At 45.7% G+C, this 13840-nt stretch overlaps 1 protein-coding gene and 1 long non-coding RNA gene across 2 annotated transcripts in view; one reads left to right on the top strand and one right to left on the bottom strand.

The window, feature by feature from the left end:
* LOC310640200 overlaps window positions 1-465 on the top strand; it is a 272544-nt gene extending 272079 nt beyond the window's left edge. Inside the window, exon 2 of the long non-coding RNA XR_014492495.1 lies at window positions 365-465. This is a non-coding gene — a long non-coding RNA (uncharacterized lncRNA). The remainder of the gene's footprint in view (window positions 1-364) is intronic.
* Window positions 1-13840, bottom strand: part of DGKH (diacylglycerol kinase eta) — a 114503-nt gene that overhangs the window by 17221 nt on the left and 83442 nt on the right. The window contains exons 17-24 of the mRNA XM_083362295.1: window positions 13279-13341; window positions 11421-11538; window positions 9741-9851; window positions 9038-9134; window positions 6586-6693; window positions 4180-4293; window positions 2450-2584; window positions 1639-1805 (exon numbers count right to left, since the gene is read on the bottom strand). Of these exons, the coding sequence (XP_083218421.1) occupies window positions 1639-1805; window positions 2450-2584; window positions 4180-4293; window positions 6586-6693; window positions 9038-9134; window positions 9741-9851; window positions 11421-11538; window positions 13279-13341 (913 nt within the window). The remainder of the gene's footprint in view (window positions 1-1638; window positions 1806-2449; window positions 2585-4179; window positions 4294-6585; window positions 6694-9037; window positions 9135-9740; window positions 9852-11420; window positions 11539-13278; window positions 13342-13840) is intronic.

The following is a 13840-nucleotide window of genomic DNA, read 5'->3' as shown; positions in this document are numbered from 1 at the left end:
AGAAGAGAAGAGAAGAGAAGAGAAGAGAAGAGAAGGGAAGGGAAGGAAGGGAAGGGAAGGAAGGGAAGGGAAGGGAAGGGAAGGGAAGGGAAGGGAAGGGAAGGGAAGGGAAGGGAAGGGAAGGGAAGAGAAGAGAAGAGAAGAAGAAGAGAAGAGAAGAGAAGAGAAGAGAAGAGAAGAGAAGAGAAGAGAAGTGAAGAGAGGAGAGGAAAAAAGAGAAAAGAAAAGAAAGGAGGAGAGGAGGAGAGGAGAGGAGAGGAGAGGGAGGAGAGGAGAGGAGAGGAGAGGAGGAGAGGAGAGGAGAGGAGAGGAGAGGGAAAAAAGGAAAGGAAAGGAAAGGAAAGGAAAGGAAAGGAAAGGAAAGGAAAGGAAAGGAAAGGAAAAAAGAAAGAAAAGAAAAGAAAAGAAAAGAAAGAAAAGAAAAAGAAAAGAAAAGAAAAGAAAAGAAAAGAAAAGAAAAGAAAAGCAAGGAAGTCCATCTGCCTTCTTGGGACAACTATGACCTGGAGGATGGAGAATCCCCGTAGACAAGGCAGGAGGTAATCCTGAAATATTGAACTGAATCAGAATCAGAATCAGAGTACAGCTGGAAGGGACCTTGGAGGTCTTCTAGTCCAGCCCTCTGCTTAAGCAGGAGACCCCATGCCATTTCAGGCAAATGGCTGTCCAATCTCTTCTTAAAAGTCTCCAGTAACGAAGCCCCTACAATTTCTGAAGGCAAGCCCCTTCCCCTGGTTGATTGTCCTGACAGGACGTTTCTGCTGAGTTCCAGCTTCCTTCTCTCTTTGATCAGTTCCCAACCGTCGTCGTTTCTCCTCCTTCCCTCTGGTGCTTTGGAGAACAGTTTGAGCCCCTCTTCTTCTTGGTGGCAGCCCCTCCAATGCTGGGAACGCTGCTATCCTGTCACCCCTAGACTGGCCATACCCACGCCTTGGCACCGCCCTTCATACGTGTTCTGTACCAGCCTGCTACCGGCCCTGCAGAAAAGGCAGGGACAACCCCTTTACAAACGGCAAGAGGCTGGAATTACGCCTGCCAAATTTATAGCTACAAAAACAAACAAGACACGAACCAAGAAACAGGAGCTTTAAGAAACACGAACTATCCAAGCGGTTGCCTTCAGCAAACCAGCCCTCCCCACACATACCCCTTAAATAGAGGGCGTGGCTTCTCTCTCCCTCCTTCCGAGGTGCCCCATTGCCTTCCTCTGTTTACTCCTAATTGACTACCTCCTGCGTCGGGCGTCCTTGAACAGGGCCAGCTGTGGATCACCTTCATCCACGCTGTCAGGCTCACACAGCTGGGTCTCCATGGTGACCAAGTGGGAGGGGCCTGGCTGAGGGCTCTCATCAGCAAGATCTTCAACCCCCTCAGCAAGGTCTTCAACACCCCACTCCTCCTCCTCTGAGTCGCCCGACCCAACTGCCGAACCCACAGGCTGACCCTGAATCACAACAATACGTTTTAGTCTCCAGGCCTTGAATCGTCTTAGCTGCTCTTCCCTGCCCTTTTTTCTCATGCGGGGACCGAAACCGGATCACGTCAAAGGAAGTTGAGACTTCGGAAAAAGCGCAAAGAAGAGCGGCTGAGATGCTTCCTCAAGGCCTGGAGACTGACTGCCTTTCGTCTCCGGGCTACCTGCTGATCAGCTCTTCCGCCGTCTGAGAACAAGCCTGGATCTGCACCGTCTCTTCTTCCGAAGCCAGCTCCACCGCCTGGTGCGGGTACGACGGGGAGCGTAACCCTGGTTTGCAAGAATCGCACTTCTGTTTATCTTCCCAGGATTTTAACGTACTTTCAAAGGCCTATCCAGAATTGGGGGGGGGGAGAAAAATAATAATTTAGGCATCCCTGAAGCCACAGCCCAGCCAGGCGTTCTTGGGTCTAGTTTAGTGGTGCACCTTGCAAGGAAGAGGACGAAAGACTTTATATGGAGTTCTCTCTCTCTGTCTGTCTCTCTCTCTTCCTCTCTCTCCCTCCCTCTCTCTCTCTTCCTCTCTCTCTCCCTCCTTCTCTCCCTCCTTCTCTCTTCCTCTCTCCCTCCTTCTCTCTCTCCCTGTACCTCTTTCTCTCTCTCCTTCTCTTTCTCTCTCTCTCTCTCTCCCTCTCTATCTTCCTCTCTCTATCTCCCTCCTTGTCTCTCTCCCTCCCTCCCTCTCTCTTTTTCTCTCTTCCTCTCCCTCATCTCTCTCTCTTCCTCTCTTCCTCTCCCTCCCTCCTTGTCTCTCTCCCTCTCCCTCTCTCTTCCTCTCTGTCTTTCTCTCTCTCTCCCGCCTTCTCTCTCTCCCTCCCCTCTCTCTCTTCCTCTCTCTCTCTCCCTCTCTCCCTCTTCTCTCCCTTTCTCCCTTTCTCTCTCCCTCTCCCCCTCTCTTTCTTTCTCTCTCTCTCCCCTCTCTCCCTCTTTCTTTCCCTCTCTCCCTCACTCCCCCTCCCTGTCCCCGTCACGTACTCTGTCACGCGTTAGCATCTGTGCTCGGTTTTTGTGCACAATTTTAATGATGCCCGGGGGTTGGATCCAAGCTTCGCCATCCACTTGCACGGGCACTCCTTCCTCCCCAAGTATGGTGATCTTCACTGCCCGGCACTGAAAAAAGAGTAAACAGATTTCAGCAGGCTGGAATACGTTCAAGCAACTTCCAGGAAGAACGGTGGCTCCTCTCCAGATCCATGTCTGGGGCAAAAGGATGCTAGATTTGGCAGGGCGGAGGTTTGCAGCCCACTGAAAGTGAAAAGAGAAAGTCAATTCAATTGAAGTTTCACGTGAAGAAAAGCAAGGTTTTACAGCTGGGCGGGAAAAACCAAAGGGACGGGTACAGATTGGGCGAGAGACCCGGATCAAACACGGCGACTGTGAGAGGGACCTTGGAGTCCAAGAGGACGATGACTTAAAGGTGAGCCAGCCACGTGCGGCGGCAGCAGCCGCCAAAAAAGGCTAATGCAATCCTTGATGGTATAATAAACAGAGGCACAGAATCAAAGTCAGGGGAAGTCTTAGTACCGCTTTATCAAGCCATAGTAAGGCCACACCTGGAACGCTGCATCCAGTTTTGGTCACCGCATTACAAAAAAATTGTTGAGACTTTGGGAAAAGCGTAAAGCAGAGCAACTAAGACGATTAAAGGCCTGGAGACTAAAACTTATGAAGAACGGTTGCAGGATTTGTGCATGGCCAGTCTAGAGAAAAGAAGGACTGTGGGTGACATGATAGCAGTCTGCCAGTATTTGAGGGGCTGCCCCAAAGAGGAAGGGGTCAACTTATTTTCCGAAGCCCCTGAAGGCAAGACAAGAAACAATGGATGGAAACTAATCAAGCAGAGAAGCAACCTGGAATTAAGGAGAAACTTCCTGACAGTCAGAACAATTAACCAGTGGAACCACCTGCCTCCAGAAGCTGTGAATGCTCCATCACTGGAGGTTTTTAAGAAGAGACTGGACAGCCATTTGTCTGAAATGGTATAAGATCTTCTGCTTGAGCCAAGGGGGTTGGACTAGAAGACCTCCAAGGTCCCTTCCAGTTCTGTTCTGGTGGATTGATTCAGTAGCTGGCTTCAACAGAGGACAGCAAAAAAATTAGTCCAGTTGCCATGATTTAACTTTTAGACTTGAGACACTTTGGCCTGGGTGGTTGAGAGTTTCCATCAACATGTTTTCATGCATTTTGGGGAAGAAACCCCTGAAATTCGTGTGGCAAGGGTTGGTACAGTCTAACAGCTCTCTGCCTCACTTTCCCGGACTGATGAAACTGCTTGGATGAGCAGGTCTCAGACTAGCACAAATATTCGTCCAGTTGCCATGATTTAACTTGTAGACTTTAGACAGTTGGACGATTTGAGAGTTTTCATCTATATAGGGCAGGATTCCCCAACTTTTTTGGCTTTGTAGATCAGCGAGGGGTGGGGGAGAGGCCATGGTATTGCACCGGCAGCCGGTAAGCACACGCAGCTCCATTTGCATGAGCGGCGGGCACAGCCGCACGCCACACGTGCAAATGGAGCATGCACGCATGCGGTCGCCCGTTGCTCGTGCAAGTTGAGGTATGTGAGCACGTGCTCGGCCACCACCTCCGTGGCCCGGTTCCAAATTGCTCACGGACTGAGAGTGGGGCTGTGGCCCAGGAAGATTGGGGATCGTTGATATAGGGGACCCTCCCGTTCCCTTCTTTCTGGGCATGACACAAACCTGGGCTATTCTGTGATGTTGGAGCTTGATCACCCGGGAGACGGCCATCTGCATGCTGCCGAAGACTGCCACCACCTCCAAGATTTTGTCATCGAACGATGGCGCCCCGAAGATCTGGTGGGGAAAGAGAAAGGTTTTACGCCTTCTGCCAACAAAATGAGTTTCAACGCGGAGAAAAGGAAAGGTTTACATTTAGGCAGGAAAAACCAAAGGCACAAATACAGGTTAGGCAAGAGACCCAGCTCAAAAACGGCGACTGTGAGAGGGACCTTGGAGTCTCAGTGGACGATGACTTAAAGGTGAGCCAGCCGTGTGCGGCAGCAGCCAAAAAAGCTAATACAATCCTGGGCTGTATAAGCAGAGGCATGGAATCAAGATCACGCAAGGTACTAGTACCACTTGATAAAACCCTAGTCAGACCACATCTCAAATACTGCAGCCAATTTTGGTCACCAGAAATGGTATAGGTTCTCCTGCTCAAGCAGGGGGCTGGACTAGAAGACCTCCAAGGTCCCTTCCAGTTCCTATCCTATCCTATCCTATCCTATCCTATCCTATCCTATCCTATCCTATCCTATCCTATCCTATCCTATTCTATTCTATTCTATTCTATTCTATTCTATTCTGCATTCTCTTCCCTATTCTATTCTATTCTATTCTATTCTATTCTATTCTATTCTATTCTATTCTATTCTATTCTATTCTATTCTATTCTATTCTATCCTATCCTATTCTATTCTATTCTATTCTATCTTATCTTATCCTCTATATTATCTTCTCTCCTCTCCTCTCCTCTATATTCTCTATTCTATTATCTCTCCTCTTCTCTTCTCTTCTCTTCTCTTCTCTTCTCTTCTCTTCTCTTCTCTTCTCTTCCCTTCCCTTCCCTTCCCTTTCATTCTTATTCCATTCCATGTATTCTATTCTATTCTATTCTATTCTATTCTATTCTATTCTATTCTATTCTATTCTATTCTATTATCTCTACTCTTATTATTCTGTTCTATTCTATTCTATTCTATTCTATTCCGTTCCGTTCCGTTCCGTTCTACTCTACTCTACTCTACTCTACTCTACTCTACTCTACTCTACTCTATTCTATTCTATATTGCTATTCTATTCTATTCTATTCTATTCTATTCTATTCTATTCTATTCTATTCTATTCTATTCTATTCTATTCTATTCTATTCTATTCTACTCTACTCTACTCTATTCTGTTTCGGTATTTGGATTCCAGCCCTGATGTCATTCAGGGATTAGGTCTTTCACTCCGGAATGTAAAGCAACATTTCTTAAATATCATAGAAGGTGGATGCTTGGAACAGAACTGTAATATTAAAGGTCACTACCGAAGTATTTGAAAGAGTTACTGTTCACGAGGCTGGGACTGGAATCTTTCATCCATATATGAGAACATTTGGGCTCTTCGAAATGCCAAAGCTACACATGCCCTTTATCAAACTTATTTTCAGCAGGAGAATGAAAACAGCTCCACAGCCAAAGGTCTCGTTTGCAGCTTGAAGCAAAACTCAAGTAAAAAAAATATACAGGTACTCCTTGACTTTCAATACTTCATTTAGTGACCATTCAAAGTTATGATGACACTGAAAAAAGTGTTTTATGACCAATAAAGGAGAATATTTGTAGCTCAGGGCTGGCACGAGGGCTCCTTAGTGTTCTGTCAGCTTGCTTGCTTTCTTGCGGACGTTTCATTACCCAAACTAGGTAACATCATCAGTGCTAGAAGGGAAGGTGGTGTGCAGAGAAGAAGAGGAGGAGGAGGAGGAGGAGGAGGAGGAGCAGGAGGAGGAGGAGGAGCAGGAGGAGGAGGAGCAGGAGGAGGAGGACAACTGTGGGGTCATTGGTGCTCTCTGAGCTTGCTTGTTTTCTTGAAGACGTTTCATTACCCAAACTAGGGAACTTCTGATGACTCCATAACTTACTACAAAGTCCATGGTATCTTAAGGCAGCCTCAGAATGGATGGATGGTCCTCCAAGACCACCATTCTGAAGTTCCCCAGCACCATCCTAGAGACCACCTTGATAAGCTCACTTAAAGATTCAGATGGATGAATGTCTTCCCATGAAGAACCAACCTGCGAATTAGCACCACAGCCTCTAAGCAGCAGACACAATTAGCTAACCATTTACTTCCTTCATCAATCATTTTGAGCAGTTTTGGAAATACCATTGGTGTCCCTTGATGCCAAGTGACAGTGGGGCTGGCACCACATTGACTTTGACATGTCTTGGAAGACAAGATGTTGAGTATTTAAAACAAACAAACAAAAAAAAAACCTCTCAACATACAGCATTTTCCATTTTTCTGCAAACTTCATTTAGAAAATCGACAGATGGCTTACAAGAAGCAAATAACCTAAAGAGCAAGGCCATAATTACTTACATCATCCTCCTTGGTTCCACCCCAGAAATTTGTTCCACCGGCATAGCTCGGGATGTTCAAAACAGCTATGCCTTGAAGGCTTGGAAGAGGGATATATTGTCCATCGCACTGTAAGGTATAAAATGCCGTATAAATAACCGCAAAAATAGACTGGGGTTTCCATGAATCACAGACATCGGTTAGAGTTGAAAGGCAACTTATAGGAGCTGTGGTGACGCAGTGGTGAGAATGCGGGATTGCAGGCAGACTCTGCTCACTGCCAGCAGTTCGATCCTGACCAGCTCAAAGTTGACTCGGCCTTCCATCCTTCCCAGGTCAGTAAAATGTGGACCCAGATTGTTGAGGGCAAGAGGCTGACTCTGCAAACCACTTAGAGGGGGCTGGAAAGCACTATGAAATGGTATATATACATCTAAGTGTTGCTGCTATTGCTAACTTATCTAGCTTCCTTGCTTAGCCAGGATGTTCTATGCATGTTTCATACATAGACTTCGGTCTACCATCTTTCATTATACAATGGCCAGAACGCTTCTTTGGTATAAGAGAATAACTTCTAGCTTTCTATGGAGGCAAGCCAGAGACTACAGCAAGACCTTCAACCAACATCTGGTTCCAAATTTGGATCTGAATTATATCCTTATGACAAATAAACCTGATATAAGCAAAATGAGGCAGCTTTAGATAGAGAGAGGCTGACGCTGAGTGACAGTACTGTGATATGCTTGACCTTAGACCGTCTTTGAAAATGGTCTCTAGACTGCAGATATGATAGAATATGGAAGAGATGGTTGGGTGAGGGTCCATAAAAATGGAACAGGGCTTCTTGACCAAGGTTTTAGATCGGTTCAGGCACTGTGGGATAAAATCAATTCCTTCCGGGGTTCTGAAGACACACCGTGGATCTCTTGGTCCTAAAGCAAGAGACTCTGTTCTGCAGAACGGTGTCTCTGGTGTGGTGTAGCCATTAGTCCCAACGTTCAAGGCTGTGGTTACCTTGAACCTTTTCCCCTCCTTCCCCATCCAGCTCAGGACTGTGCAGTCTCTTACTTTGGGATTTCCCCTGGAAATTTGGAAAAGCTCTGTGCTGCCTCCACTGCTTCCCCAAGTCCACATTCCATCACATGTACAGGTACAGTATAGGGGGTACCTTGCTCAATAGTAGCAACTGTGAGAGGGATCTCGGAGTCTTAGTGGACAATCACTTAAATAGGAGCCAGCCGTGTGCTGCAGCTGCCAAAAAAGCCAACACAGTGCTAGGCTGCATGAACAGAGGGATAGAATCAAGATCACGTGAAGAGTTAATACCACTTTACAAGGCCTTGGTAAGACCACACTTAGAATACTGCATCCAGTTTTGGTCACCACGATGTAAAAAAGATGTTGAGACTCTAGAAAGAGTACAGAGAAGAGCAACAAAGATGATGAGGGGGACTGGAGGCTAAAACATATCAGGAACGGCTGCTGGAATTGGGTATGTCTAGTTTAATGAAGAGAAGGACGAGGGGTGACTTGATAGCAGCCTTCCAATATCTCAGGGGCTGCCCCGAAGAAGAGGCAGTCAAGCGATTCTCCAAAGCGCCCAAAGGCAGGATAAGAAGCAATGGATGGAAACTCATTAAGGAGAGAAGCAACCTAGAACTAAGGAGAAACTTCTTGACAGTGGGGACAATTAACCAGTGGAACAACCTGCCTCCAGAAGCTGTGAATGCTCCAACACTGGAGGTTTTTAAGAAGAGACTGGACAGCCATTTGTCTGAAATGGTATAGTGTTTCCTGCCTGAGCAGGGGGTTGAACTACTAGACGACCTCCAAGGTCCCTTCCAACTTTACTATTATGATTATGATTATGATTACATCATGTGGATCAAGATGGTAGATAAATGTGTGATGTCTCCCTTGGGCAAATCCCCAGATTCCTCCTTCAATGTCAGCTCGGGGGAGAATGCGCCAATTCCTGGCATGTCAAGAATTGGGTTAATTGATGGCTCTGAACAGTCATCCAGAAGGGATTTGGCTGGGGAAAGTTTGCAGTGGCCGACAGCCAGCAAAGAGGAGGAAGAACTGCCTCATGCACCTGATCTGAGAACACGTAAAGCAGAGAGAAGGCAGGAGCAGAGAAGGTCAGCCAGACTACTTGAGAGGGCCCTCCCCATCTGAATGGGCTGCACCATAAATAGCTGGCTATTTATCACAACGGACAGATGGGGGTGCTGCTGGGAGGAAAGTGTTGGTTTTCTAGTTGTGTGAGTGAGAGGGTGAGAGGGGCCGCACAAAATGGCAGAAATAAAGAAATGTTTTAATACCCAGTCAGACTTTTGTCTACTTTAATTTGTCATCCCAGAGGGCAACTGCCACTAGCTAAAGTCAACCTTTACAACCAAAATCCACCCAGCAGATTCATCTCGCCTTGAGGGAAACCAGACAACAGGGTGTGAGAAAGTTTCAGCCTTACCTCGAGTTGAACTTTCTGCTCCAGGTTTTTGTAAGTCCGTTGTAACAATTCTTTAGTACCAAGCACTCCGTACCACATCATGTTCTTCGTCCTACTTCTAAAAGGAAAATCAGAGTGATCACACAACGCCACGGGGTTCACCCATCAGACCACATTCGGTGAGACATCAAAATCCCTGCTCGGATGCTAAGGAAAAGACAGGGATACAGATAGTCCTCGACTTACGACTGCAATTGAGCCTACAACTTCTGTGGTTAAGTGAGCTTTGCCCCCATTTTACGATCTTCCTTGCCACCGTTGTGACGTGAATCACTGCAGTTGTTAAGTGAGTCACCCAGCTGTTAAGTGAATCTGGCCTCCCCATTGCTGGTCAGAAGGCTACAAAAGGTTATCATGCTTATTAATCCCCTTATTTATTTCTGTCCCTTTCAGAAATAGATCCTCAGTGAATCTTCCCTCTCTCCAGTGGCGGCGCTGGGACAGCGCGACCATCATCAATGTGAACCAATTGCCAAGCATCCGAATTTTGATCACGTGACCACGGGGATGCTGCCACAGTCGTAAGTGTGAATACAGTCAGAAGTCACTTTTTCCCCCAGTGGCTGTTGGAACTTCAAAGAGTCACTAAAGGAATGTCAAGTAATACCTGTAGTTTGTACCAATGTATAGGCAAGGACTAGTTCAAATCTTCACAGTAGCTCACCTGCATTTCTCAGGATGAACTTCCCGTTTATTGTTAAATTCTAACGAAATCTTCGCATCTAATCCGATGCCAAAATAATTGTTCATGACGCACTTCTCTGAATAGCCTTCCCTGTACACAAATGCACAACTACGGTTGGTAATAGCGCACAGAGGATGCATGCACAGGTATAGAAACAACAGCACAGTTCTAGCTTCCCTCTTAGAGCATCCCAAAGCCGCCGCTCTTATCCTATCCGAGAGGGGCTATCATAGTGGGCGGACTGTGGAAGGATCTTAGGAGTGCCTACCAATCCAGATTCAAAGGGGAAGAAAGTGGTTTGGATTGCACAGAGGCCTTCATGGGGCACCCATTCGCATTTTCGTACATCTAGAACCCGGATGAACCCAGGAGAACCAAGGAGAACCCAAGAGAAATCAAGAGAACCCTGGAGAACCCAGGAGAACTCAAGAGAACTCCGGAGAACTCCGGAGAACCCCGGAGAACACAGGAGAACCCAGTAGAACCCAAGGGAACTTAGAAGAACCCAGGAGAACACAAGAGAAATCAGGAGAACCCTGGAGAACTCAAGAGAACTCAGGAGAAACCAGTAGAACCCAAGGGAACTTAGAAGAACTCAGGAGAACCCAAGAGAAATCAGGAGAACCCTGAAGAACCCAGGAGAACTCAAGAGAACCCAGGAGAACTCAGGAGAAACCCGGAGAATACAGGAGAAACCAGGAGAACCCAAGGGAACTTAGGAGAACTCAGGAGAAGACAAGAGAAATCAGGAGAACCCTGGAAAACTCAGGAGAACTCAGGAGAAACCAGGAGAACCCAGGAGAACCCAAGGGAACTTAGAAGAACCCAGGAGAACCCAGCAGAACACAAGATAAATCAGGAGAACCCTGGAGAACTCAGGAGAACTCAAGAGAACTCAGGAGAACCCCGGAGAACTCAGGAGAACCCAAGAAAACCCCTGCAAACTCAACTCAGGAGAACCCAGGAGAAAATGCTATTTTTAATGACCTTTTTTGTGGCAGCTGCCACGCAAACACCACAATCATGAAGCAAACCCACTGTTCGCTATGGGGCTAAGTGATCAGTTGTAAGTCGAGACTGCTTGTAGATTGGGTGGTTACTCCTAATCCCATAGAGGTAATGAATGAGTTCTAAGCACGTCTACTTATCACAGTCCCAAAATCGACACAGTGGTTATCTGCGGGCTATTCCCTATCCCCGGGGTCTCCAAAGTTGGTAACTCTAAGACTTGTGGACTTCAACTCCCAGAATTCCTCATGCTGGCTGGCGAATCCTGGGAGTTGAAGTCCACAAGTCTTAAAGTTGCCAAGGTCGAGGACTCCTGGTCTGCAAGAAAAGAATTAATATATATCGTTTTTGCCCTGCCCTAATCAGTTCTGCCTTTTTGCTCTGAGATGGAAGGACCCAGCAGAGGAGAAGGAATTCTACCGCCTTGATTTAGAAAGAAAATGCCTTAGACCTCTGCCATTTGTATGTTCTCTCATGTAACCCGTGAACATAAAACATATGTTCACGTATTACTTGAGAGTACTGAATATTACTACGGTAAACAAAGAGAAGAAGAAGAATGAAAGAAACACTAATGTTGGGGAAATCCCTAGCTATAATATCAATCACAGAACAAACGAGGAAGGAGCAAGAATTCAACTTTTTCCTTACAGCGATTCTGGGTCAGGATCAATAAAAGGGGTAGCGCCGTACGGATCGATATTGGCTAGCAACATTTTGCTGATAATGGAGCTCCCTGCGATAGAGGCAGCCAGGCCAGCTCTTAAACCTGATTGGGGGGAAAAAGGAGAGAGAGAAAAATGAGTGTTTTAATTAGATATTTAAGTCGCTTAGGAATCACTTCACGGGTAAAATCTTGCCTTTCAGTCAAATGTTCAACAAACGTGAGAAAATATCATTGAAAAAGCACCTCTAGGACAGCCATGACCTGGATCAGGGGTGTCAAACTCAATTTCATTGAGGGCCACATCAGCTTTGCGGTTGCCCTTAGGGGGCCGGGTGGGTGTGGCCAGGGTGGGCGTGGCCTACTGGGTGGGTGTGGCTAGAGTGCATATGGCCTACTGGGTGGGCGTGGCCAGCTCTACATCATTCGCATCAAGGGTGCCTATGGGGACCTGGGCAGGAGTGGGACAGATCTGAGGGTCTCTGGCAGAAGGAGGGTCTCTGGGCCAGGGCCAAGGCAACGGGGGCCATTCCCTCACTGTATCCAGGATGGCTTCGTGGGCCACATGAAACCACTTCGCGGGCCGGATCTGGCCCCCGGGCCTTGTGTTTGACATGTCTGACCTGGATGATGGAGAATCTCCATAGACATCCATGGAGAACAACAACAACAACAACAACAACAATAACAATAACAATAATAATAATAATAATAATAATAATAATAATAATAATAATAATAATAATAATAATAGCGCTGGAAGGGACCTTGGAGGTCTTCTAGTCCAACCCCCTGCTCAGGCAGGAAATCCTATACCATTTCAGACAAATGGCTGTCCAGTCTCTTCTTAACAACTTCCAGTGTTGAAGCATTCAACACTGGATAGAGTAGAGTAGAAAATAGAATAGAATAGAATAGAATAGAATAGAATAGAATAGAATAGAATAGAATAGAATAGAATAGAATAGAATAGAATAGAATAGAAATAGAATAGAATGGAATGGAATGGAATGGAATGGAATGGAATGGAATGGAATAGAATAGAATAAGCTGGAAGGGACCTTGGAGGTCTTCTAGTACAACCCCCTGCTCAGGCAGGAAATCCTATACCATTTCAGACAAATAATGGCTGTCCAGTCTCTTCTTAAAAACTTCCAGTGTTGGAGCATTCAACACTGGATAGAGTAGAGTAGAAAATAGAATAGAATAGAATAGAATAGAATAGAATAGAATAGAATAGAATAGAATAGAATAGAATAGAATAGAATAGAATAGAATAGAATAGAATAGAATAGAATAGAATAGAATAGAATAGAATATAGAATGGAATGGAATGGAATGGAATAGAATAGAATAGAATAGAATAGAATAGAATAGAATAGAATAGAATAGAATAGAATAGAATAGAATAGAATAGAATAGAATAGAATAGAATAGAATAGAATAGAATAGAATAGAATAGAATAATAGAGTAGAGTAGAGTAGAACAGAACAGAACAGAACAGAACAGAACAGAGCAGAGCAGAGCAAAGCAGAGCAGAGCAGAGCAGAGCAGAAGGTGGAAGGGACCTTGGAGGTCCCTATACCATTTCAGACAAATGGCTGTCCAGTCTCTTCTTAAAAAACTTCCAGTGACTTCCAGAACTTTCTCCTTCCAGAAGGATTCAAGGAAGAATGATCTCCTCATGATGGCTGTTATGGGAGAACTGATCTTTTTTACTCTGGCTCCATCTGAGGCATGAATTGTAAGGGCAGCGGAATCTGGCCTCAATTCCAATTCATTTCTCGCCCCCCCCCCCAACGCACACACACACACACACAAATGAATTATGAAATTCTCATTACCTGGGCAAATTATTCTGGTGTTCAGGACTGGAAGATTTTCCTTGCTGACAACCCCGACCGGGACTGAAAAAGAATCAGCGTGTGAAGGATTTCAGGCGATTTCTCTCTCCTTCTGGCAGTTTTCACTGGCCGGAGAGTGAAAATATATTCTGTGGTTTTACTTATAAAAATGATATAAACGAGCCATAGAAAACCACTGAGATAATGAGGTTGCCTGCTGGAAGCTCCACTCTATATATTTCATTTTAGGAATTTGTGGGAGCTTTTATATAATAATAATAATAATAATAATAATAATAATAATAATAATAATAACAACAACAACAACAACAACAACAACAACAACAACAACAGCAGCAGCAGCAGCAGCAGCAACAGCAACAGCAACAGCAACAGCAACAACAGACTTGGAGGGGACCTTGGAGGTCATCTAGTCCAACCCCCTGCTCAGGCAGGAAACCCTATACCATTTCAGGCAAATGGCTGTCCAGTCTCTTCTTAAAAACCTCCAGTGTTGGAGCATTCACCGCTTCTGGAGGCAAGTTGTTCCACTGATTAATGG

This window comes from Vipera ursinii (genome assembly GCF_947247035.1).
Source record: "Vipera ursinii genome assembly, chromosome: 4".
In the NCBI taxonomy this organism is placed as follows: domain Eukaryota; kingdom Metazoa; phylum Chordata; class Lepidosauria; order Squamata; family Viperidae; genus Vipera; species Vipera ursinii.
Note: the sequence above shows the minus strand (reverse complement) of the source record. Positions and strands in the feature narration are given on the sequence as shown.